Source organism: Gadus chalcogrammus, chromosome 4 (assembly GCF_026213295.1).
Source record: "Gadus chalcogrammus isolate NIFS_2021 chromosome 4, NIFS_Gcha_1.0, whole genome shotgun sequence".
NCBI classification, from domain to species: Eukaryota; Metazoa; Chordata; class Actinopteri; order Gadiformes; family Gadidae; genus Gadus; species Gadus chalcogrammus.
In genome coordinates this window covers 29,839,435-29,862,613 of record NC_079415.1, presented here as the reverse complement: position 1 = coordinate 29,862,613, position 23,179 = coordinate 29,839,435, and the positions used below count along the sequence as shown (strand labels likewise).

General features: G+C 46.0%; 1 protein-coding gene across 1 annotated transcript; it reads right to left on the bottom strand.

Moving 5' to 3' along the window:
* Positions 1 to 6,048: 6,048 nt before the first annotated feature.
* On the bottom strand, positions 6,049 to 23,016 carry ptger2a (prostaglandin E receptor 2a (subtype EP2)). The gene is made up of 2 exons (XM_056588854.1): positions 21,326 to 23,016; positions 6,049 to 8,726 (listed from the first exon to the last, which is right to left on the bottom strand). The coding sequence occupies exons 1-2, from the start codon at positions 22,139 to 22,141 to the stop codon at positions 8,412 to 8,414; spliced, it is 1,131 nt and encodes a 376-aa protein (XP_056444829.1). The 5' UTR covers positions 22,142 to 23,016; the 3' UTR covers positions 6,049 to 8,411.
* Between the last annotated feature and the right edge of the window lie 163 nt (positions 23,017 to 23,179).

Sequence of the window (23,179 nt, the reverse complement as noted above, 5' to 3'; positions counted from 1 at the left end):
CAGGAAATAAACGAATGACTCAGACTCTTTCCTCTTCTGGCAAGCTTCCTACACGCAGATGAAACAAGGTTCCAATTTCAATCCATTTTATCTTCCTTACAACCGTAGAAGGCTCACTCCCAAATCAAATCAGTGCACTTGTAGCGCTTGTTAGCTAACTTTAGCGCTCAAATTGGCGTGACCGAGCCTCAGTTCGGGTTTAAACAGGAAGTTCCATATTTGGCGTCATTCGGTCCGTTGTCTTAACGTATGGAACGTTACGGTGGACATTTCGGAGCCAGAGAGAAGATGGCAAGCACTCTTCCATGAAATCCAAGCTCAGCCGTTCGATTTCCTGGAAGACCTTCTCCTTCTTGATCTCCTTTGTTTTGCAGAATTCTGACGATAGTATACTGTTTACATTTCTATCGTACAGATTTCCAGATGTTCCCAGATATCCAGCCATCCCATTGCGCTTTGATATTATGTTTTGTTTTATTTTGGGCCATCTCAGACAAGGAGACGTGCACACACAAACACACACACACGCACACACACACACACACACACACACACACACACACACACACACACACACACACACACACACACACACACACACACACACACACACACACACACACACACACACACACACACCAAACACGCACACGCACACACGCGAACAGCCTCCTCTCCATTACAGTAAGTGTGGAGTGTGGGTCCAGATGGGGACTTACAGAGGTAACAATGGTAACATTACACTCTCTGTTCTCTCCCTCTGATACTGATCGCTTTCCCCTGGTCGTTCTCCTCTTCTGGAGGGCCCAGCTAATGGCCGAGTGTCACTTCCATTTAACATGAAACATTTAGACATGAAACATTTAACATTTGAAACGTTAAATGCATCCAATTTAGTGGAATGCTTTTATCCAAAGCAAACGAAATACTCTGTGCTTCAATTAAGAGCCTCAATAAACCAAAGTCAATGCGAACGGTGACCCCCAAAATGGCGCCGGCAAGCGACAACAAAGCACTTGTCTAGAGACCTGAAGGTAAAGTGTGTGAGGAGAAAACTAAGAGGACGCCGTGTTCTTCAGGAACTTGAGCCAGAGTGAATCCAACCAACGAGATAAGATGGATCAAAGACTGACGTAGAGATGGGAATCACTGCCCGTAGGTGATGTCCTCCTCAGATGAAGGCATGCAGCGTGGTTGCTTCATGGCGCTAGAGGGGTTTTCCTTGGGTTTATGACCTTACCTTGTGACAAGGTCTGGGTGCGTGCGATGCTGGCTGCACCTTAACCCGGGCTGGATTTGGTCCAGGAAGGATTGGAAAGGGACGGTGGCAGGGTCCTGAATAATAGAATGTCTGGAGGTTTTAAAAAATGTACGATTTTACGATATGTTTGTCTGGATTGATGTTCAGGAAGCAGAAATGTTCGACTTGTCTCCAGAGAGGAAATTATGAAGGCTGTTTGGATGATTTCTGGGTAAACATGTGCTAGGTTACTTTGTAATTGGAGGTTGTTTTACTTATTTGGTACATTTTATAGTTTGTTTGACTTCGATTTATTTTTTAATGTGAGTAAACACATCCCTGATGTATGCTGCCCTGGCAGAATCGTAACATCCACTTTCATTTCCTGACATGAACATGATCGCCTCGCTTGAATATGAAGATGTGTAGCAAACTACAGTGCATGCCCTTTGGTTTGTGACATCACAAGTAGGATGTATCAGAGCTATCAACTCCCAAGTAAAAGCCATACTGTGTGCACTTCCTATTGTGAGTCACAAGAGGGAGGGGGCTAGGATAAATATATATATATATATATATATATATATATATATATATATAATGTAAATCTGTTTACTGACTAATGAAGTCATTTTGGAAAAGCAGAGCGCACAAATTCATTCAGTGTTCTTCCCTAAGGGCAAATTGAACATAATTCCTTTTTCACCTTCAAAACATATTATAATACGTCTTCAAAACACTTGGAAATAAACTAGTTTGGGCAGGGTTGGCATAAATACACCAAAAATAAAGAAGGTAAAACATTCTCTTATTTTTTCATTATCTTTATCTTTGGAAAGGTTAATGCCCGTCAATCAATACCGTCTTCAAGAGCGCCCGTTTTACGATGGCTTCCTAAAGGTCTGAGATAATGAGGTGATTGACCATTTTGTCATTACACAAAGCGTAATTTCAGACCACCATTAGTATTCTGTTTGTGTGTGTGTGTGTGTGTGTGTGTGTGTGTGTGTGTGTGTGTGTGTGTGTGTGTGTGTGTGTGTGTGTGTGTGTGTGTGTGTGTGTGTGTGTGTGTGTGTGTGTGTGTGTCTGTATGTTGTTTTTGTGTAGACACATTTGAAGGATTGTACACAGTTTCACATGCCAATGTTTTCCATTTGTATATGAATTGCTCTAGTTGTAAACGGAAGGATCTACCAAACAAAATAAATCCAGCTTTTTCGACAGCAAAGTACTTTCATTAGTGGGTTTTATGAGTCTCCATGCAAGAAGAGCCCTATTTATTCAGTAAAGTGCTACTCTTCTGCAGACCTGACCTGCCTTCAAATGACTCCATTAAGCCAGTTTATAGGGAAAACAACATTGAAAGACAGAGCCACTTAAAATAAAATGTGCCACACAGTGTCTTTCACAGATAGCAGCACAGTCACGTAATGGAATGGGCTTGCATTAGTTTCAGGTTAAAGGGATGATATTATGCCACCAGGTGTGAGTGTGATTGGCCATTACAAGCCGGGAGTGACAACATAGATGTATGCTTGATAGATCAGATTGATCACTTAAAGACGTGATTTTCAAACGGCTTGTAACGGCTAATCACACTCACACCTTGTGGCAAAATATCACCCCTCTAAGGAAGAAAATGAAACACATTCAATTAATTAATTAATTAATTAATTAATTAAATGAGTTTCAGATGATAGTTTGAAAAGTCGGTGAACAATTACAAAACTTAGAAGGTAAGTTGAGCTCCAAATCAGTTTTTCATCAGTTCAAACTCATTCTGTTTGGGTATTCAGAATGGTTGGTGACCATTTCTGCGTTAACTAAAATGTATGAAGCTGAACTACGAGGCATGAAAAAATACAAAAGGTATTTCACTTGCTGCTACTGAAAAACACTTTCCCAGAGTGGTAGTTTCCTATTGGCTGCTCAACCTAGCCCAAGCGGTTGGGACGTTGGTTTTGACGGCGATTGACCACGCCCCTCGCAATCACTCTTATGGAATCCAAATAGTCATTATTTTTCCTTAAACCTTGACACCTTTATTTTTATGGACTTTAGGAATTTCCTGTGCCGAAGTTCGGGTGCCTTAAGGAGGGAGCATGGACATAGCCAGGAGGGGGGGGGGGGGGGGGGGGGGGGGGGGGGGGGTGGGGGGGGGTGGGGGGGTGGACAATCGTCCAATATTTCTTCATAATGGTAAAGTTAGATTAAATTAATAGTGCATATATTTCAGTTTCCGTTCAGGACTTTAAAAAAATAAAATAATAATTTGGCCAACCTCTGACCAAGGGGGGCCATAGCACCCATGTGGCTACGCCCCTGGGAGGGACTTTATTTCATAATGGACGAGAGAGAGAGAGAGAGAGAGAGAGAGAGAGAGAGAGAGAGAGAGAGAGAGAGAGAGAGAGAGAGAGAGGGGAGGGGGGGGGGGGGGGGGGGGGGGCAGAGAGAGAGAGAGAGAGAGAGAGAGAGAGAGAGAGAGAGAGAGAGAGAGAGAGAGAGAGAGAGAGAGAGAGAGAGAGAGAGAGAAAGAGAGATAGAGAGGGAGAGAAAGCTACTAACTGGGCTCATGGACTTGTTTCTGAACTGTAGTTGAATGAACTATAGGATCAGAGACACTCACACTCATGTAAAACCCCACTTCCTCCCTCTGTGCAAATCACTGGAGTGCAGGGACAAAAATGTTCCAATCAGACCCTCAAAGCGGCGGAAGCAACGCTTCGATTAAAGGGAATGAAATCATTTATGGGGGGGGTGGGGGGGGGGCATCTGTATAGGATCTGGGTTTGCTCAGTCTGGACATTAAGGGTTCTGAAACGAGGTCCCGGGAAACAGGAAATGTGGTGGATTATTGGCAATAACCGTGAGTGGCGGTTAGTGTGTGTGTGTGTGTGTGTGTGTGTGTGTGTGTGTGTGTGTGTGTGTGTGTGTGTGTGTTGACAGATCCTGAAGGACAAAGATCTAGAACTTACCGGCAGTGATCTCCACCTCAGCGTCATTCTTTGATTTAGCTTATCAGTTTTTTTCACACGTCTTGGATTCGCTCTCCGACCTTTATCACCTGGAACAAAGAGGGCTGTTGTTTTATGACTATGGCCTCCCACCAACAGGTCTGTCGGTTGGAAAAAAAAAGTGTTTCATAAAGATTTGGAAAGTGAATTCTAAACTAAATCTTCCCACTGTTGTTTAGTGTCCATAGTTGAGCCCACTGGACTGGAGCCGGGAGAGAATGGTCCGGTCTTTTGAATTACTTCGGAGGGAGGTGAATCCGCCGTAGCTGTCGAAGTGCACTTTACCCCATTGTTGCTAAGCCTAGCGAGAGACAGGGAGAGACAATAATGTTTAATTGTTCAACGTCTGAAGGAGTAATTTAGCTACATTTGAACTATTAAAAGTCCCTGTATAATTGCCCATTTAACACTTTAAAGGTTTTTCTGGCATTGTTTACTTTTAACATTCAACCTGTTTAAAATATTAATTAACTTGCATTTAAATGTACATTTTGTATTAACATCATATACATTGATACAGATGTGCATTATATTGTCCCTTACTTTATTATTTTCAAGGATATTGTTCGATGGGAGCTCCTGGAACTCTCTCGTTAAAAGTAACTCTCTCTCTCTCTGTCTCTCTCTCTCTCTCTCTCTCTCTCTCTCTCTCTCTCTCTCTCTCGACACGTGAGAACGGTAAAGAGGGAGGGTGAAAAGGGGCAGAGAAAAACGGAGGGAGGTGGGAGGTTGAGGGGTGGAGGGAAGGTGGAGCTGGAGGGCTGAAGCCGTCAGACAGGCCTCAGCATGCCTCCTCTAAGCCTCAGATAATGAGATCTAGATGGGGCTCCATCGGGAGCTGGCTACCTATGAAGAAAGAAGGTCGGGGAGGTCAGTCGAAACATGGCAAAGTGGGTTATAAATGTCTGCTGTTGATATGGACAGTATTTACTCCTTCTTCTGTGTTGGCATCTTTCAGAATCCCCGCCTTTTGGAGTTGTACGTGTCTTTTAGTAAGATGACGCATTAATAATATTGGTTTGATTGACTTGATCGAGAAAAATATATACAATATATGTTTGTGTGTGTGTGTGCGTTACATTTGTGTGACTGTGTCTTGTGCATTTGTGTGCTTTTCTTGTCTTGTCAGACGGATAAGAAAGCAAGTCAAACGCAATGGTTTGGAATGAGATGGTTTATTGACACAAGCTGCACAGACCCTCTCGCTCTCTAACACACACACACGTGCACAAGTGCACACACACACACGCACACACACTCACAAACAGAGGGACCTTCTGACTAACGTTTCATTCCCTCCCTCGCTCTAGCACTCACGCTCACATACACATATACACAAGCTCAGGACACCAGCTCATGTTTGTTTTACAGTACTTTCTACTGACCATAACACATCATATTAATTTTTTAGGTAGCATTTTGGTTGGATTCAGGTACATTTCAGTGCTGTCTGTGCTACAAAACACACATTACATTACATGTTCGTGTACAAGTGTTCACATGGACATACATTCAGACTCACACTCATGCTAATGCAGGTGTTGGGTCAGGTATTTCCCTATGACACACAACAGGACAAAATCACACTGTTCAATGTGAGTCTCCCCTTAAAAGTTGGATCAACACATCCCAGGAAAAACATTGGAGAAAATAGGCCTGCTCTTACACACACACACACATTGCATACAAACACACACATGCACTCAAATATAGTGCATTCACACACACACCAGTACATTAACATACCCATACACACACACACGCACACGCACACGCACACGCACACCACACGCACACACACACACACACACGCACACACACACACACACACACACACACACACACACACACACACAACAGCTCATACAGTAACACTTATAACTTGGCAGAACATCCACAGTAAGCAGTAAATGGTTAATTCATGATTGAGTCGGGATCGTAGGCAGCAAGCAACACGCAATAAATAGAATCAGACGCAGTCTCAGCGATAACAGCCCACACAAGACCAATACATCGATGCTAACGACATTGTCAAGGGCAACCGTCGGATCAAACAGAACAGGAATTTTGTGGAAAGAGAACAAAAGTGGAAATTACTTTTACGACATTCACACAACTATCACTTGGCTGGCTTGTCTATGGTCAAACCATAACCCAAAATACACAATATCTCTGTCTCCAAACAGAAAGCAGTTGGCTAACCAGTGGATTAATATGAGCCGTTGACAGAAGCTTGCGGCAAACAATGGGCTTTATATGACTCCAGAACAATCTTTTTTTTTTTATTGGCGCATATGAATGTTTAATTTGTCCACGTTTATTGAGTGTGAGTCGGCTATGGGTCCAAGGAGACCCGTTTTAACAGCGCTGAGGATTTCCCTGCTAAATGTGTTTCCTTTCGGAAATGAAAACACAATTCACGTGTAACCCAACATTTAATAAACTAAGATGGAAGATATTTATCTCACACTATCTAGAACGTTGATTAGCCTAGGTTGCGGGGGGGAATTAATTATACTTAGCATGCGATCGGAGGATTAAAGCTCAACAACACCTCGATACAATGAATAAGGAAATAGACTGAAAAAAGTTTGAGACTAGTGCTGACGATTTTGAAGAGCATGTGGATCCGCAGAATACACAACATGTATGATCAAGTTTGAACTAATTGAATGCAACTTTGAAACAAAACAAGTATTCTTTTTTTCATCCAAATGTGTCAGTTACGCCTCATGTTAACTTGCCCTTTGTTTTCTTTCCAACTTTCTGTCAAGCCTGAGGCTAGCTTTAACTAGCTCCCTCACAAACCAGGGTCAGAGACTTCAGGAGATTTTCTTCCCTTACCATTCCTGCTAGACCCTTTGTTCCATAGGGTAGTGTCGGGTGACTCAAGGCATGAGAGTGCAAAAGGCTTTAACCTGGAGTCCATAAGAACTGCCTGCCGACCAGGCAAAAAACATGGCTCAAGGGGTGAAGGTACAGAAGCTTCAAGTGAGTATGGAAGGCCAGAGGCAGACATAGAGAACAAACATAAACTGTGGTTTTTCAAATTGTCTCATGTTGGCAGGAGAACGTACAACAACATCACTAAGATCAAATCCCTTTTGAACCATTCTGTGCTCCTTGGCAAACGGCCAAAGGAAAGGAGCCTACCTAGCTTACTTTGCATCACCAGCTTCCTGTGGAAACATTGGGTTCGGTGCAGTCATGGATTGGGATGGGCTTCAGACACCTTTATGGCCACATATTTTTCTGCTCACTAAACAAGATAGTCCTGTTTCAGTTCACAATCTGCCCTCCGATATTGGAAAAGCCTGTTTGATTTGGGTTCCTGGTCTGTACATTATCTAGGTTTGGTTTCAAATGTGTTTCAAAACGCATCATACCCTGAATGGACCACACCAAAAAAATTAAATAATAGAAATCAGTGGACTTGATATCCTGTTTTCAATCAAGCAAACCTCGATCGGAGATGTCTTTCCTTATACCCTCTTAATACATAATACACTTAAGTTCACATTCAATTCAAATTCTTACTGCGCCGCCGCCGAAAAACAACGACAAAACACAGCTCTGATTACGCAACTCAATCCCAAAACAACGAGACGGAGCAATGCGAAAAAACACAGGCGTCCTGTTGAAGTGCAGTGGACACGTGTAGCGAGGGGCCGGTGGGCCGTAGGGGTCGGCCGGGGGGGCTCTGCTGACCCAGAGACATCTCCGAGGCACGGAGAGGCCGCGTGTTGCTGCGGCCACCCCAGGACTGACGCATCCAACTGCTGACTCCCGCTTATTGGGAAAGCAGAAGCTTGCGGCCCCGAGCGTGAAGGATCGGGTTGGAATGGCGTGGGGACGGGTAGAGTCATCGTCATGGCGACCATGCCGGGCAGTCAACACCCAAAAGCAGTTTCCTTTTTTTTTCCGCCAGATTTTGCGAGGGGAAACTTGCAGCAGCAACAACAAAAACAACAACAACAACGACATTGTCAGGTTGTTGTTTTTTTGCACCATGATTCCCGTCTCTCACGTTCCACGCGGTCCCATCGTGGTGAGATTGTCACAGACGCGCACTGCGCCCCCCCATAGAGGTGTATTCAAGCATGGCTTTAAGGTCTTGCTCCTCCCTCTGGCGGGGTCAGGAGTCAGAGGTCAGGGGGTCAGACATCCATGGTGCACAGGGTGGCCTCGGACCCCGGGCAGCGGCTGCAGTCGGCCGACGGCGGCTGGCTCACCACCAGCCGGACGTTCCTGAGCCGCTGCTCCGACGACGTGGAGGACTTGAGGGCGGAGGCCCGGGGCGAAGCCAGGGGCCGGCGGCACGCCGACGCCCAGCAGAAGTGCAGCACGCTGGGGGACCAGAAGATGAAGACCCAGGGGTCGATGATGGAGTTGACGGAGATGAAGCGCAGGGCGTTGAGCTCCGCCGGGTGGGACTCGCTGGCCTGGTCGTACGAGTTGAGGTAGACGCGCACCTGGGGAACACACAACGTTTGCACACCTTACACACGGTTTATCGACATTTACCGACTTTTACAAGGATTTACCAAAAAGAGTATTTTTCACCTGCCTGAGTAAAACATTCAACAGGCCGAGCAATTGCTTGAATATGATAATATAATAATGATAATACTTGGTGATAATAACATAACTTGCTTTTGTTTTCCCCTGCTATATGTTCAAGTCCATCTTTAAAGCTGTGAATGTTGGACCCAGCACACAAATATACGTTACACTTTACTATCTTTATGTGGTGTAGGTTATTTACTTAGCACTCGTGTTGTATTTGTATTCACAGACAGACAGAGAGGTGGATACAATTGATAACGCCCTTGGCCACAACTATCCTGTCTATTTGTGTCGTGGTTCGCACACAAGGTGAACCCGGGCCAGCTGAACATGTGCACAGCCAAGCGTTGCCAGTGCTTGTGTCAACACACACAAAGACGGTGGCACTGAGGTCACGTCAAGCAGGTCCACTTTATCAAATAACTCCCTCGCAAAATGTCAAAGGATTTACATCTCAAGCGTTTGCTCTAGACCACTGGATCGTTTGTATTTATCGACGCAAGTGAACGGTCGATTAATGCATAGAATGTAACGTCATTTTTAAATGAGCCAGTCATCTTCATAATAAGTATGTACTACTATCTAGAAGATTAGAATGGTTGCAGGAAGAGGCCAGGGCATCTTGCTTAAGAAAACCTGCGATGGGCAACGGGAATCGAACCCGGTACCCTTTGACTGGCAGCCATACACCCTTAAGTATGAATGTTTTAATCTGGAGGAGGACGCATACATCCGAAGGCTGATGGGAGGTTAAGGCACATATGATTATCGGAGTACCGCTGTCCAATATTCATCCATACATTGATCGCCTTAATAAGGCACCAGGAATGCTTGGGAAACAGCAGTTTAATGATTGCTGTGGGATTCTAATACAATCCCAGGAAACCGTGACAGATCACTCACTCCCTCCCTCCCTCCCTCCCTCCCTCCGTCCCTCCCTCCCTCCCTCCCTCCCACTCTCACTCTCTCTCTCTCTCTCTCTCTCTCTCTCTCTCTCTCACTCTCTCTCTCTCTCTCTCTCTCTCTCTCTCTCTCTCTCTCTCTCTCTCTCTCTCTCTCTCTCTCTCTCTCTCGGCCCCCAGGGGGGTGCGGGGGAACAATGATGTCATGTTTCCTAATAAATGTCCACATCTTTCTACACTTATTTCTGCAATCAGTATATCGCTCCGTCTATCCGTACCTCTTTTCTCTTTTAAGGTTTCTTTTTGGCCGGAAAACTGTAAACTGTTCATCTATTAGTGGGTTTCCTCTTTCACAAACTCGGGGGCGTACGAGGAGCAGAGCCGCCAGGCCGGGCCCACCAACCAGGTAGAGACTGGTGCTCTCTCTCTCTCTCTGTGTCTCTCTCTCTCTCTCTCTCTCTCTCTCTCTCTGTGTCTCTCTCTCTCTCTCTCTCTCTGTGTCTCTCTCTCTCTCTCTCTCTCTCTGTGTCTCTCTCTCTCTCTCTCTCTCTGTGTCTCTCTCTCTCTCTCTCTCTCTCTCTCTCTCTCTCTCTCTCTCTCTCTCTCTCTCTCTCTCTCTCTCTCTCTCCCTCTCTCTCTCCTCTCTCTCTCTCTCTCTCTCTCTCTCTCTCTCTCTCTCTCTCTCTCTCTCTCTCCCTCCCTCCCTCCCTCCCCCCTCTCTTCCTGTCCCTGGAGGGGATCTATTTCCTCTAACCCTCACCAGTGCCCCATCCCCCTCTGCTGTGGTGCGGTGCCTTGATGTGAGGTGGAAGTGAGGTGGGGAGACAGAGGTCCAATTTCCTGAGCCCATGTCACCACGGCAACTGGCTCCATCAACACATCCCTCCACCCTTGATGCCCTGCAAACTCAGTTCCGTGCCCAACCGGTCCAAGAAACTGTTGGGACTAATGTGTTGAAGCGATACATTTTGTGAAGACAAGTGAAGAAATCGAGAACTCAAATGAAGAAGTGAAAATGCCGATATATTTGCTTCCCTAATTTACTCTGTGACGATGTTGAAACAATGAAGGGAGATAGTACTGAGTGATTGTGTTTAGGCTGGAATATGTTTGTGTGGCAGGGGGCTAGCCATTGACTAATGGCCCAGATGTCTTTTTAATCACTTGCACATGTAGCAATAATTCCAATTTCCAGATAAGCAACTTATTATTGTGCAGTATTCGTTCCTGTGTGTATGTGCGCGCGTGTGTGTGTCTACGTCTGTGTGTGCCCATCATTTTGCCTCTACATGCTGCTGTGCGTTTGCACTATGTGAGCACACTTCAAACAAAGATCAATGTTTCTGATTTTCGGGAAAGAATAAAGAAGGAATAAAGAAACCGTAAAAGCCGTCTGTGGCCCTCACAGTTCATTCCTCCGGCTCTGCTCACTCACTGCAGGCCAGACATCTGTAAGTACTCTGTGATGTGGGTCCGGGTGGCGAGGGAGTACATGCCAATCAGAGCTGAGGGCTTGGGCCTGTTTCTCCCAGAAGGGTACAGCTGCTGCAGACTGGGCAAGTTTGATCGATGGCAGCCAAAGGTGTTACCTTCTGTCTTTTGTTATGAAACGTATATAACGAAGACCACACACCCAATCACCCAGAATGCTGTGCGCTTTCACTCCACACAGCATCATGACATAATACACACACGCCGTTATTAATACAACGTGGGTTGAATAAACCTAAAATAACAATGTGATTATTATGCGATCACATTGTATTATACGTTCTCACGCTCCCATTTGATGTAGAGCATAGGCGAGGCGAGGCCATAGCCGTGAGAACATTTCATCTGGAGAGTACATCAGATGAAATGTGCAGGCTCACTACTGGAGAAAGTCAGCGTGCCATTTTGACATGACAGTTCTTTAATGTAGTAAATCACCCGGGTCAGCACCCACAATCTCTCTCTCTCTCTCTCTCTCTCTCTCTCTCTCTCGCTCTTGCTCTCGCTCTTTATGTTCTGTGTTTAAAGCATACCTCTCTCAACCTCTTTGTTCTGTGTTTATACTTTAAATCTCACTCCCTCTCTCTGTTCTGTGTTAACACTATCTCTTTCTCTCTCTCTCTCTCTGGTCAAACTATATATCTCTCTCTCTCTGTTTAATATATACCTCTCTCTCTCTCTCTCTCTCCCTCTCGCTCTCGGTCTGAGTTTAAACTATAGCTCTCTCCACCTGACAGTACCATACTCCCTACAGCTACTTCCATCATGAAGGGCACATGTAAATCGATGAGTGGTGACCGGTCTGTACTGAGTACTGTACTGTACTGGGCAAAGATTCACGTGTGGTACAACCGCTTTTGTTTTGGACTTTGTGGTCCCGCCTTTCACGCTTGAAATGAAGGTTTATCTTGTTTGTTCTTAATGCGCCGTTCTTACTTCTGTAGCTCTTTTCCAGAGCTACAGAAATCTCCCTCTTATAATTTCTATGTCTCATTATTGCAACAATATTAATGTGGCTGGGCCGAGTCTGCAAGTCTACCGTCCGTCAGTCTCACCAACTCTGTCCTCTCTACCCTCTGTTCCTCCGTCTGTCTGTCTGTCTGTCTGTCTGTCTGTCTGTCTGTCTGTCTGTCTGTCTGTCTGTCTGTCTGTCTGTCTCCCCCTATCTACCGTCTGTCTCTGTCTCACCATCCCTGTTCTCTACCCTCTGTTCTTCTGTCTGTCTGTCCCTCTTAAAATCTCTGTCCTCTCCACCTACTGTCTGTCTGTCTTACCAGCTCTCTCCTCTCTACCCTCTGTCTATCACACCATCTCTGTCCTCTCTACCCTCTGTCTGTCTATCACACCATCTCTGTCCTCTCCACCCTCTGTCTCTCTGTCCCTGTTAAAACCTACCTTCAACCCTTCTCAATTATTCATGCATCAGACAAGATTGTTATTAAGTAACAATAGGGCACACAATGTCTGCACACACACACACACACACACACACACACACACACACACACACACACACACACACACACACACACACACACACACACACACACACACACACACACACACACACACACACACACACACACACACACACACACACACACACACGTAGAGGCATAAACACAGCAAGTACAAATGGATCATATTACGTTATTCTGCAGATATCAAACTACAAGTGGCATAGTCTGTGTGTGCGTGTGTATGTTTGTGTGTGTGTGTGTGTGTGTCTGTGTACTAGAGAAAGGAAATACATTGCTTATTCTGTGCACCTGTAGGAGCTATCAGTCAGAGGTGTTTGAGTGTTTATATATATTTTCAGAAATAATCATGATAAAAGAGAAAAAAAATATATATATTTGTATATAGTTTAACATAGTTGTATAAGAATGATATGAGTTTGTTAGGGATGTCAGTTCTGTAAACCGAAGTGAATTGCAAGGAATAAATCAATTTCTGTTCAGGATGCCACTGTGAATGTGTATAACTATGCAATACATTTGTAATACACGTGTAGACAGTACATATGTAATATACGTGTAGACAGTACATGTGTAAAACATGTGTACATGGACGAAATATGCAAAATGTCTTGTGCACTCGAATGTGTTTTTGTGTGTTTGTGTGTGTGTGTGTGTGTGTGTGTGTGTGTGTGTGTGTGTGTGTGTGTGTGTGTGTGTGTGTGTGTGTGTGTGTGTGTGTGTGTGTGTATCAGTGGAGGCTTCTCCATTGAGGAGAGGGAGCAAGATCCTCCCTAACATTGTTGAGAATAAAAAATGTAGATTGCCCAGACTACTGTAATGAATTAATGCCCTTAAATATGAGTACTTCAATGCCTTTGAATAAATAATGTTCGTTTCCCTGGGTGAAGGGACATTAGCACCCCCTATCGCCTATTGACAATTACTTCAGGGAGGAAGGTCCTCCCTCAGCCTCCGTTGACTCCCATTCATTTCCCCGAAAGTACTGGCGGGCCGGTGAATAACATGGGTTTCAATGGGAGAGAGGAGGGAAGTCCTGCTCTGAGTGGGTGTGACCTTCGCAAAGCAGGTGAAATCATCTGAAGGATAACGAGATTCTAACATTTGCGAATAAAGTGTACAATGGAAACATTGGAAACAGAGGGCATTGTTCATGTTTAATTACAAAGCATTCCATTCATTGAGTTACAGTGCTAAGTTACCGACCAAAGAAACAGGTAGACCACTTCGCAAAATCGAGATCACCAAAAGTAATGGCAACGTCAGTGTTGTGGGTGCTACATGGTTTGCTATATACTCATGGCTTACTGGTAGCATTACTAGCAATCGACTGTATTGCTGGCCCTGTTTGCTAATGAATAATGGCAAATCTCCAACGTGGGCGGTTCATGGTTTCACTGATGTGAAGTGTCAAGTTCACGTTGGTGCTGCTATGCGACTTTCCTTGCTAGCCACCATGCCTATAGATCAGGTTGTTTGAAATAATGTCCTCGTTCTTTTACTAGTTACTCAGACCGTTCTGTTGGATATTGTGGAAAGGGTGTGGAAAGGGTGAATGATTCAGGGCATGATGCATATTAAATGGCATCACTTTTGGTCTTGAGTCTTTTTTTAAAACAATTGTAACTGAAAATAAACATAGCTAAATTACATCCAATAACCTCAGCCATTGAGGGCAAAAATAGGCCCCGATTTTTTTATTTACTTTTACAAATCAAGAGTAGGCCTGATTTGACTGATGGGCTTTGCGTCCTTTCCTTCTGCCCTTGTCGTCCATTTCAAAGATAGGCTGCCCACCAGCTTTCAGATTACAGTGATAACACTGGTGGCTTTGTATCCATTTTATTATTTTATTCACATAAAAAAATAAAATATCACTATCCCTCCCTACTATTTTGTAGTTCACCAAAACACCCTAAAACAACTTGAGTCTCACATTCTTATGCCACCGTACACCAACAGTGCAAGCAGGCCAATGGCAACCAAGCGTGCAGTCCTTCCTTCCTCACTTTAAAAACCACCAGCCGCCACTGATGTGTGTGTGTGTGTGTGTGTGTGCGTGTGTGTGTATGTGTGTGTGTGTGTGTGTGTGTGTGTGTGTGTGTGTGTGTGTGTGTGTGTGTGTGTGTGTGAGAGAGTGAGAGAGAGTCTGTGCGTGCCTTTATACCTTTTCATCTGTGTTGATGTTTTTGACTTTAAACCATATTGACCTCACGACCGAGAAGTTATGCGTCATTACAATTATTTCACTTTTAATGACGCCTAACTCCTCGGTCACAACCACCTCATCTGTCTTTTTCAAGGTTCTTCTGATTACTTCAGTCTGTGAATCTCTTTCTCCCCAAACTCATCACTTAGGCACCCACGCGGTAAATTACCATCGTATTGCTATGCAGTGCCATTCTCAAATTAATAACTCCCAACAGCCCATAAAAAAGAAGGAACGGGCTGTTATTCACCCCTGTCTGTGAGCGAGACAGACTGCACTCCGCCGCGCCAGAGCCACCACACAATCTACCAATCACTGCATTGTGCCGCTAGAACTGAAACGTCCATTTTGATTTAAATGCAAAACCATCCAACCCTCCTCCTCTTCTTCCTCTCTCCCACTCCTCTTCCTCTTCTTCCACCCTCCCACTCCTCCCCCTCTTCTTCCTCTCTCCCACTCCTCCCATTCCTCCTCCTCTTCTTCCTCTCACACGCCTCCCCCTCTTCTTCCTCTCTCCCACTCCTCTTCCTCCTCTCTCCCACTCCTCCCATTCCTCTTCCTCTTCTCTCCCACTCCCATTCCTTCTCCTCTCCCTCTTCCTCCTACTCCTCTCCACCTACACCTCTCTTCTCATGATTCTCATCATCCTCTTCCTCATCTCCTCCGCCGCATCCTCCTCTCCCCTCCTCCTCTTCCTTTACTGCCCTCCACCTCTTCCTCCTCTCCTCCTACTCCTCTGCCTTCTTCCCCTCTCCTCCTCCTCCACCCTCCCCCTCCACTCCTCTCCTACTCCTCCACCCTCCCCTCCTCTCCCTTCCTCTCCTCCTCCTCCACCCTCCCCTCCTCCTCCTCCACCCTCCCCTCCTCCCCCTCCTCTCCTCTCCTCTCCCCTCCTCTCCTCCACCCTCCCCCTTCCCTCCTCTCCCCCTCCTCCACCCTCCCCCTCCTCTCCTCTCCTCTCCCCTCCTCTCCTCCACCCTCCGCCTCCCCTCCTCTCCTCCTCCTCCACCCTCCCCCTCCTCTCTCCCTCCACTGCAGAAGGAGCAGTTAAAGTGATCTAGTATGGTGGACTGCGTTTGGCCCTGGTCCCCAGAGGTCTCTCCTCTGCAGTGGTCCGCCAATAGGTTAAGGGAAGCAATCCATGCAGAAGGGATGAGGAGGTGGGGAGAGTGACTGCAAGGACGTGCCACTAAAAGACCACCAGCCTCATTAGGCCTGGGACCGCGGTGAGGAGACCTCGCTCAATGCCGTGTCTGACGTTCACGTTTTGCAACTCAATACGGTGATTTTCATGAGTCAGAGCGAGAGTGTGCATGTGTCCAATTCAATTCACCCATTTCACAATGTGCGTCGGTGTTGAAACACGTTCAACACTGTTGTTGTCACAGCTCAACGGGGTTCTGGCCTCTCACATGATATAGGTTGTGGGTTTGATTCCCATAGTGACGAGGTGCTTCGACAACGGTCTTCTACTGTGTTTGCTCTATTCTAGTCTTTTTCGATAAAAGCCACCACTAAATAACTAAATAGTTTTGGTTTTGCAAATGGCGTTTCACACTGAGATTAAATAACATTTGGTGCACAAATAAGTAGGGCTGTGTTCAAAAAATCGATCCGCGATCCGATATCGATTCATGCTCAAAAAGCACGATATCGATCCAAAAATGTCTGGATCGATCTTTAATTAATAAAAAAAATAAAATAAAAAGAATTAAATAATTTTAAATTTCAAATAATACTTGGATTTTGTCTAAAATAAATACTTGATTCTTGACTCTTCTCTCTCTGTGTTCCTCTTACACATACACAGATACAATCACAAACACATGGAGCTGTTTTGTCTATGGGACATTATTTATTTGCATTATGTAAATAGATCGATATCGAATCGAATCGGATCGAATCGTGGATCGAATCGGATCGTGACCTTATGAATCGGAATCGGATCGATCCAGGAAATTCGGATCGATTCCCAGCCCTACAAATAAGGTTGTTAGGTTTTATATTCAACACTATTTCTAAGTTTGTTTGTTAGTTAGGTTGTTAGGATATATGTTTTATACTTTTATAGATATTATTTCCTTTCTCATCTATCTTTCATCTAGCTAATCACTGATTAGAATCTTCTGGATGCTAATCAGTGGCAGACTGCCTCAGGTCATTTATGAGCTTTGGTGAACACTGGGGTTGCATCCGAAAGCATTCCCCCACATCGTCACTTCCTAAACCTCTGGATGATCCCCCTGAGCTGTAGAAGCAGCCTGACTCCGCCCACGTCCTCCACAGCCGACGCCCCCTTTAACGAGCCGTATGCCTGTGTGATTGCAGGTATTTTACGACAAGTTAATCCATCGTAACATCTGAAGGCTTAGTAATAGGGGCGTTAACTGATGTTGTCGCTTAAAAAATGTTTTTGGGTCAGTGTAGACTGTGGAGTTTGTTTTGTTTTGGAGGTGACTAATTGGAAGTTGGACGGACACCGCGTCTCGAGCCCACTGTTTAATTTCTCCTCAAGTCTAAATTATTCCCCGCATGCGAGCGGCGGAGAATGTGATCTCTAAGTTATTATGGACAGTAGACTAAACGCTATAAGACTACAGCTAGCCATCTCATTCCAAGATTTTCTTGCGTGGAGTTAAAAAGATTATCCTTCACACTAAACTTTTCCGTCACCAGCGGCGTCTCTTCGGAGCTGTCGTTTTCTTAAATGAGCCGCGGCAATGTTTTACCTGAGCTCCGATCATGCCCGGCTCTCTACACACGGTCAACAAAAAATAAATAGCAGGCGGCTGGCACGGCTCTAAATGACTGTTATTTCAAACGGCACAATTTAATCTGATCGGTCAACCGGTATTAACCGGTTCATGAGGCACGGTGGTCGGTCAAGAATATTTTACATTTTCGCCATCCCTACTGAGTAATGGTTCAACGTTGACGCAACGCAAGGGGTTAACGGACCCCATACATCCTTACGGACTGCAAGGGCGCCTCCCAAATATTGTAACCTTGCGCCGAGGCGACACAGCAGCAAGGGCTGTGATTGGTCCGCTCACTGAAACCCGACGCAGAACCAAAACATGTTCACGGCTGCGTGGGAGCGTCCGCGCGGTCGTTACGTTGCGTCTATGTGGAACCGTTGCTGGGCCTTCAGTACCTTCAGACCCCACAGGAGACCTCGTCGGCACAGAACCGGTAAAGATATAAAGATGTTGAGGTTCATACCGTACTGAACCGTGTGTGCTCCTTGATGATCCCCGATGGAAGATTTAGACAATATTTTAGCCAAAGTAATTTGGCTAGAACGACGCTAGGTAGGATTATATCGTCGTGCTCCGCAGTTAATCAGCAAATCAATCTGATTTGTTTGGAGAATCCCTCTTGGCTGTCAATAACGGGAAGGTCAATGCAACACTTCTGGACGCTCGAGAAAAACATAGTGAGGGAGGGGGAGAGGAATAAATCTTTCTATCTTCTGCTCATTTCTGCTTTCTCTCTCTTTATATCTGCTCTTTCTGATCTCTCTCTCTCTCTCTCTCTCTCTCTCTCTCTCTCTCTATATGTCCTACGATACGATACAATACGATACGATAATACTTTATTGTCAGAGCAAGACTGAAATTGGTCTTGCACCCAGCTCTATTTACAAACATCACAGACAAGACATTAGGACAGGACATGAAAAACAGGACATCAAGACAGGACCCACAATAAAAATACATACATTAATTTACATTACATTACATCTGCTCTATCCTCTCTCTCTCTCTCTCTCTCTCTCTCTCTCTCTCTCTCTCTCTCTCTCTCTCTCTCTCTCCCTCTCTATCTCTCTCGCTCTCTCTCTTTATATCTGCTACGTCTGCTCTCTCTCTCTCTCTTTTACATCTGCTCTGTCTGCTCTCTCTCTCTCTTTAAATCTGCTCTTTCTGCTCTCTCTCGCTCTCTTTACAGCTCTAAAATCGCACACTAAAGCGGCAGGTTTATTGCAAGACCATCAGGCCGGTGATGGAAACATTTGAACTTTACCATCACGTCCACCATCCCAATATGAATGTGTTTCTGACCAGCATCTAGATTCTACCTGTTGCGTGAAAAATGAATCAACTGTATCGCCGGCAGTTTTTTCATTTCTCCATCCACGCCTTGGCAGTACACCAACCTCAGAGCCTTCTGCATAATTCATGCATGGCTTCATTTCTAAATAATGCCACACACCACTCACCCATTCTTTCTATCTGGCTCATACAGACCCACCCACACACACACACACACATACAAGCACCTATACACTCTAACACACGCACACACACACACACACACACACACACACACACACACACACACACACACACACACACACACACACACACACACACACACACACACACACACACACACACACACACACACACACACACACACACTCACAAACAAACTGCATAACCTTTACGGTAAACATATTGCCATTATGTTTGGTTCGGTTCAATACCATCGTCTCTGTTACCGTCTAACATCAGCCCACTTAAAGACAGAGTTAATGAAATGGCCAGAGGCACTTGGACGTTATTGAAAGCATTGTGAATATACATTAAGATAAGAATAGAAAGAAAAACTGAACAGGGGAATTTTACAAGCGTCTACAGCACTGTAGCTTATATAGCACTATAACTTAATGTATATCGCATTCCAGCACTACATAGATTTTATAGGATTAACAAACTAAAACACTAAATATATAGCGTCTATAGCACTATAGTTTATTTAGCATTATATCTTCTATAGAAGCTATAGCACTACAGATCTAAAACCATAGCGTCTACAGCACTATGGTGTCTTTAGCATTATAGCTTCTATAGCACTATCGCACAACAGTAATAAAGCCTCTGTAGGACTATCAGATTATGGCACTATGGCACTACATTTAAAGCGTCTTTAGCACAATAGTGTATTTAGCATTATAGCTTCTATAGCACTCTAGCATTGCAGCTCTATAGCTTCTATTGCCCTGTAGCATCTAGTGTCTTCAGCACAAACTTTTTTTACTATACTCTGTTGCAGTGTTTACGTAGCACTGACTTTATTATTCAACTCATTCTCAATGACCTCCTAATCCTCCCTTTAAATTCTCTTCATCAGTTACCTTGTATTCTATCATCTTTTTGTTTTCTGCAGTAATTTTGTGTGTGTGTGTGTGTGTGTGTGTGTGTGTGTGTGTGTGTGTGTGTGTGTGTGTGTGTGTGTGTGTGTGTGTGTGTGTGTGTGTGTGTGTGTGTGTGTGTGTGTGTGTGTGTGTGTGTGCATATATGTGGGTGTATGTGTGTATGTGTGTGTGTATATTTATGTTTACATGTGCGTGTATGTGTGTGAGACCAGACAGTTTCCCCTTTGGTCAACCAGCTGTATTCGCGGACGCACTCTGACCTCAAAAAAGGTAAGAGACGACCTCAAGAAAAACCAAAACACTTGGATGTGCACACTACCCTGATTTCTACCCTGGTGAACTCCCTCTTGCACACCACGCATTTGATCTGGTATATGGCCCATAAACGCTTCTGTAACATCTCACACACACACACACACCAATACAACACACTGAGGGTGCACTCACACTAGGCCATCTGGCTGTGGCCGTGGCCATTTTCACACCTAACCGTGCTCAAATCTGCCAGTGTCAGTGTGGCCAGTCTGGCCAGGCCAGGCCAACTTGGCCACTTGGGAGAGGTGTGCTGCTAAGGTACGGGCCGCTACGGTACAGATGCTAATGAGCCGACACGCGCACACGCACGGCTACGCAATCTGAGCTGGATGACGTATAGTCCATGCGACGACCATGGACATAATAAAGGCGACGAGCCTTCTTTCCCATTAAACGGTAAACATGGCGTCAAGCCGGTTCAACTGTTGGTTCGATTGTGGGTTTGATTGTGCGGAGAGAACAAGTATGTTTGTGTGTGCGTTTGTGTGTGTTTGTGTACGTGCATGTGTGTTTGTGTATGTGTGTGTCGTGTGTGTCTGTGTTTGTTTTTGTGTGCGGGTGTGGATGTGTGTTTGTGTCTTCTGTGTTTGTGGGTGATAGAGGGGGGGGGGGGGGGGGGGGGGGGGTGAAAGAACGTTGCTGGCCGACTTTTGTTGAGTTCATGTCACTGCACGAGTTAGAATAACATGGAGGGAGAGAACAAGTATGTTTGTGTGTGCGTTTGTGTGTGTTTGTGTACGTGCATGTGTGTTTGTGTATGTGTGTGTCGTGTGTGTCTGTGGTTGTTTTTGTGTGCGGATGTGGATGTGTGTTTGTGTCTTCTGTGTCTGTGGGTGATAGAGAGAGGGGGGGGGGGGGGTGGTGAAATAGTGTGAGTGTGTGGGTGTTTGAGTGTACCGGCGTGCGTGTTTGTTTTTCAGAAGCCATCTGTGACTCTCACGCTCTCTCTTACCACTAGCGGCATGGTGCAGATGATGAAGATGATGGTCATGAACACCAACAGGATGAGGTGCTCCACCTCCTCGGCCAGGGAGACCACGCCGCGCTCCCGCTTGAAGCGCGCCGTCACCGAGCCGCCGTTCCTCCGGCGCCGCCGGTACATCTTGACCAGGTGGTACACCACCGAGCCGTTGCACGCCACGATGGCCAGCACGAGCGCCAGCATGACGCTGGCGTACAGGTTGGCGTACGCGCGGTGCCTCGGCGTCTGCGGGTTCATGTCCAGGAAGCACCACGTGCCGGGGCAGTACTGCACGTATTCGCCGAAGCCCGCGAAGGGCAGGCAGCAGAAGAGCGCGCAGAGGCAGAACAGCGAGGGGATGGTGATGTAGGCGCACTTTTTGGTGACGCAGCGGCCGTAGAAGTACGGATGCCCGATGGCCAGGCAGCGCTCCAGCGCCATGAAGAACAGGATGGACATGGTGGCCAGGCTGAAGAAGGTCATGCTGAAGCCGAAGTAGGCGCACGCCACGGGGGGTCCCTCGGGCGTCATGGCCACCAGGGTGGTGTTGAAAGAGTACGACACCTGCACCAGCGGGCTGACGAGGCACGTGCCGGTCAGGTCGGTAGCCACCAGCGACGTGACGAGCACGTTGAAGAGCGAGCGCCGATGCGCGCCGCCGGACTCCCGCCGACGACGGATCTCGAGGAGAACGAGTGCTGCCACGTTACCGAACACTCCCGCGGCGAACATGACGGCGCTGATCAGGGGACTCATGTTGGCGTCGATGGTCTGCTTCGAGTGGCACGGGGCGCTCTTGTCGTCCATGGTTGACCCCAAGATGATGCGTTGCGACAAAGAAAAAAAAGATGTGTGGTCGTCCTTCTTACTAATAAAGACGAAGGGTCTGGCGATTATCGTGGGATAATAACGAATTAACGCACAGCGTTGGATATGCAGTGTCCATGTTCAAAGCGTCCGGAGGATGGCACAGTGGACCGTCCATGGCAGGGGTTTGTTATTCTAATGCAGGGATTCAAAGTGGTTTTACAATTCCTGTTTCGAGCGGAACTGTTGTGTGTTTGCCGTTTTTTATTTGGGTTTCAAGTCGCCTGCTCGCGGTCGTCTAGTTCTTCTTTCGCTCTATGACACAGGCACGGGTTGTCTCGACACCTTCTGACTAACATAAACCTAAAAGCACTTTCCTGTGAGGGCTGTGGTGATACACGGTAGACTTGTTTAAGCACGATCTTTCTTTGAGTCACATCTGATGGAATCCACTTTTCTGTCCAGAATAACACGATCCCACCTGTTTACGGCGCACGAAGAAAACTTCCAAGAAAGTGCTATTGAGGTTTTTAAACTATAGGCGTAAAATCCAAAACGTATAGTCACCTTTCCAACGCTGTCCAGCGGATTCTTCTGGGTCATCAGAGGTAATAACAAGCCAGTGATGGGCTTAACTTTGTCAAATTCTTCTCCCCCTTATTCCACCGCGTGTTGACCTGGGTGCGCGTGTGTGTGTATGTTTTTTTTATGCGTATGTGTGCGTGTGTGTGTGAACGCGCGTGTATGTAGAACAGCAGTTGCATGAAGTCCGGCTGAGATTCTGTAGTGTTTCCTTTTGAATTGACTTTGAATTTTAAAGTCTCTTCAGCGAAGCGAAACGCAAGGCGCGCCGCGCGGGACTGAGCTGTGGACGAGGCGAGTCGCTGGAAGAAACAGACACGATGCGCTGACGTCACCCGGAGATACGTCGGGCCACCCTGGTCTCGCTCTCTTTCGCTGGGTGTGTGTGTGTGTGTGTGTGTGTGTGTGTGTGTGTGTGTGTGTGTGTGTGTGTGTGTGTGTGTGTGTGTGTGTGTG

Coding starts and splice junctions, on each gene's coding strand:
- ptger2a (XM_056588854.1), bottom strand. CDS start 22,141: ATGGACGACAAGAGCGCCCCGTGCCACTCGAAGCAGACCATCGACGCC. Junction 8,727..21,325: donor TCTGCACCATGCCGCTAGTG/GTAAGAGAGAGC, acceptor TGTGTTCCCCAG/GTGCGCGTCTACCTCAACTC.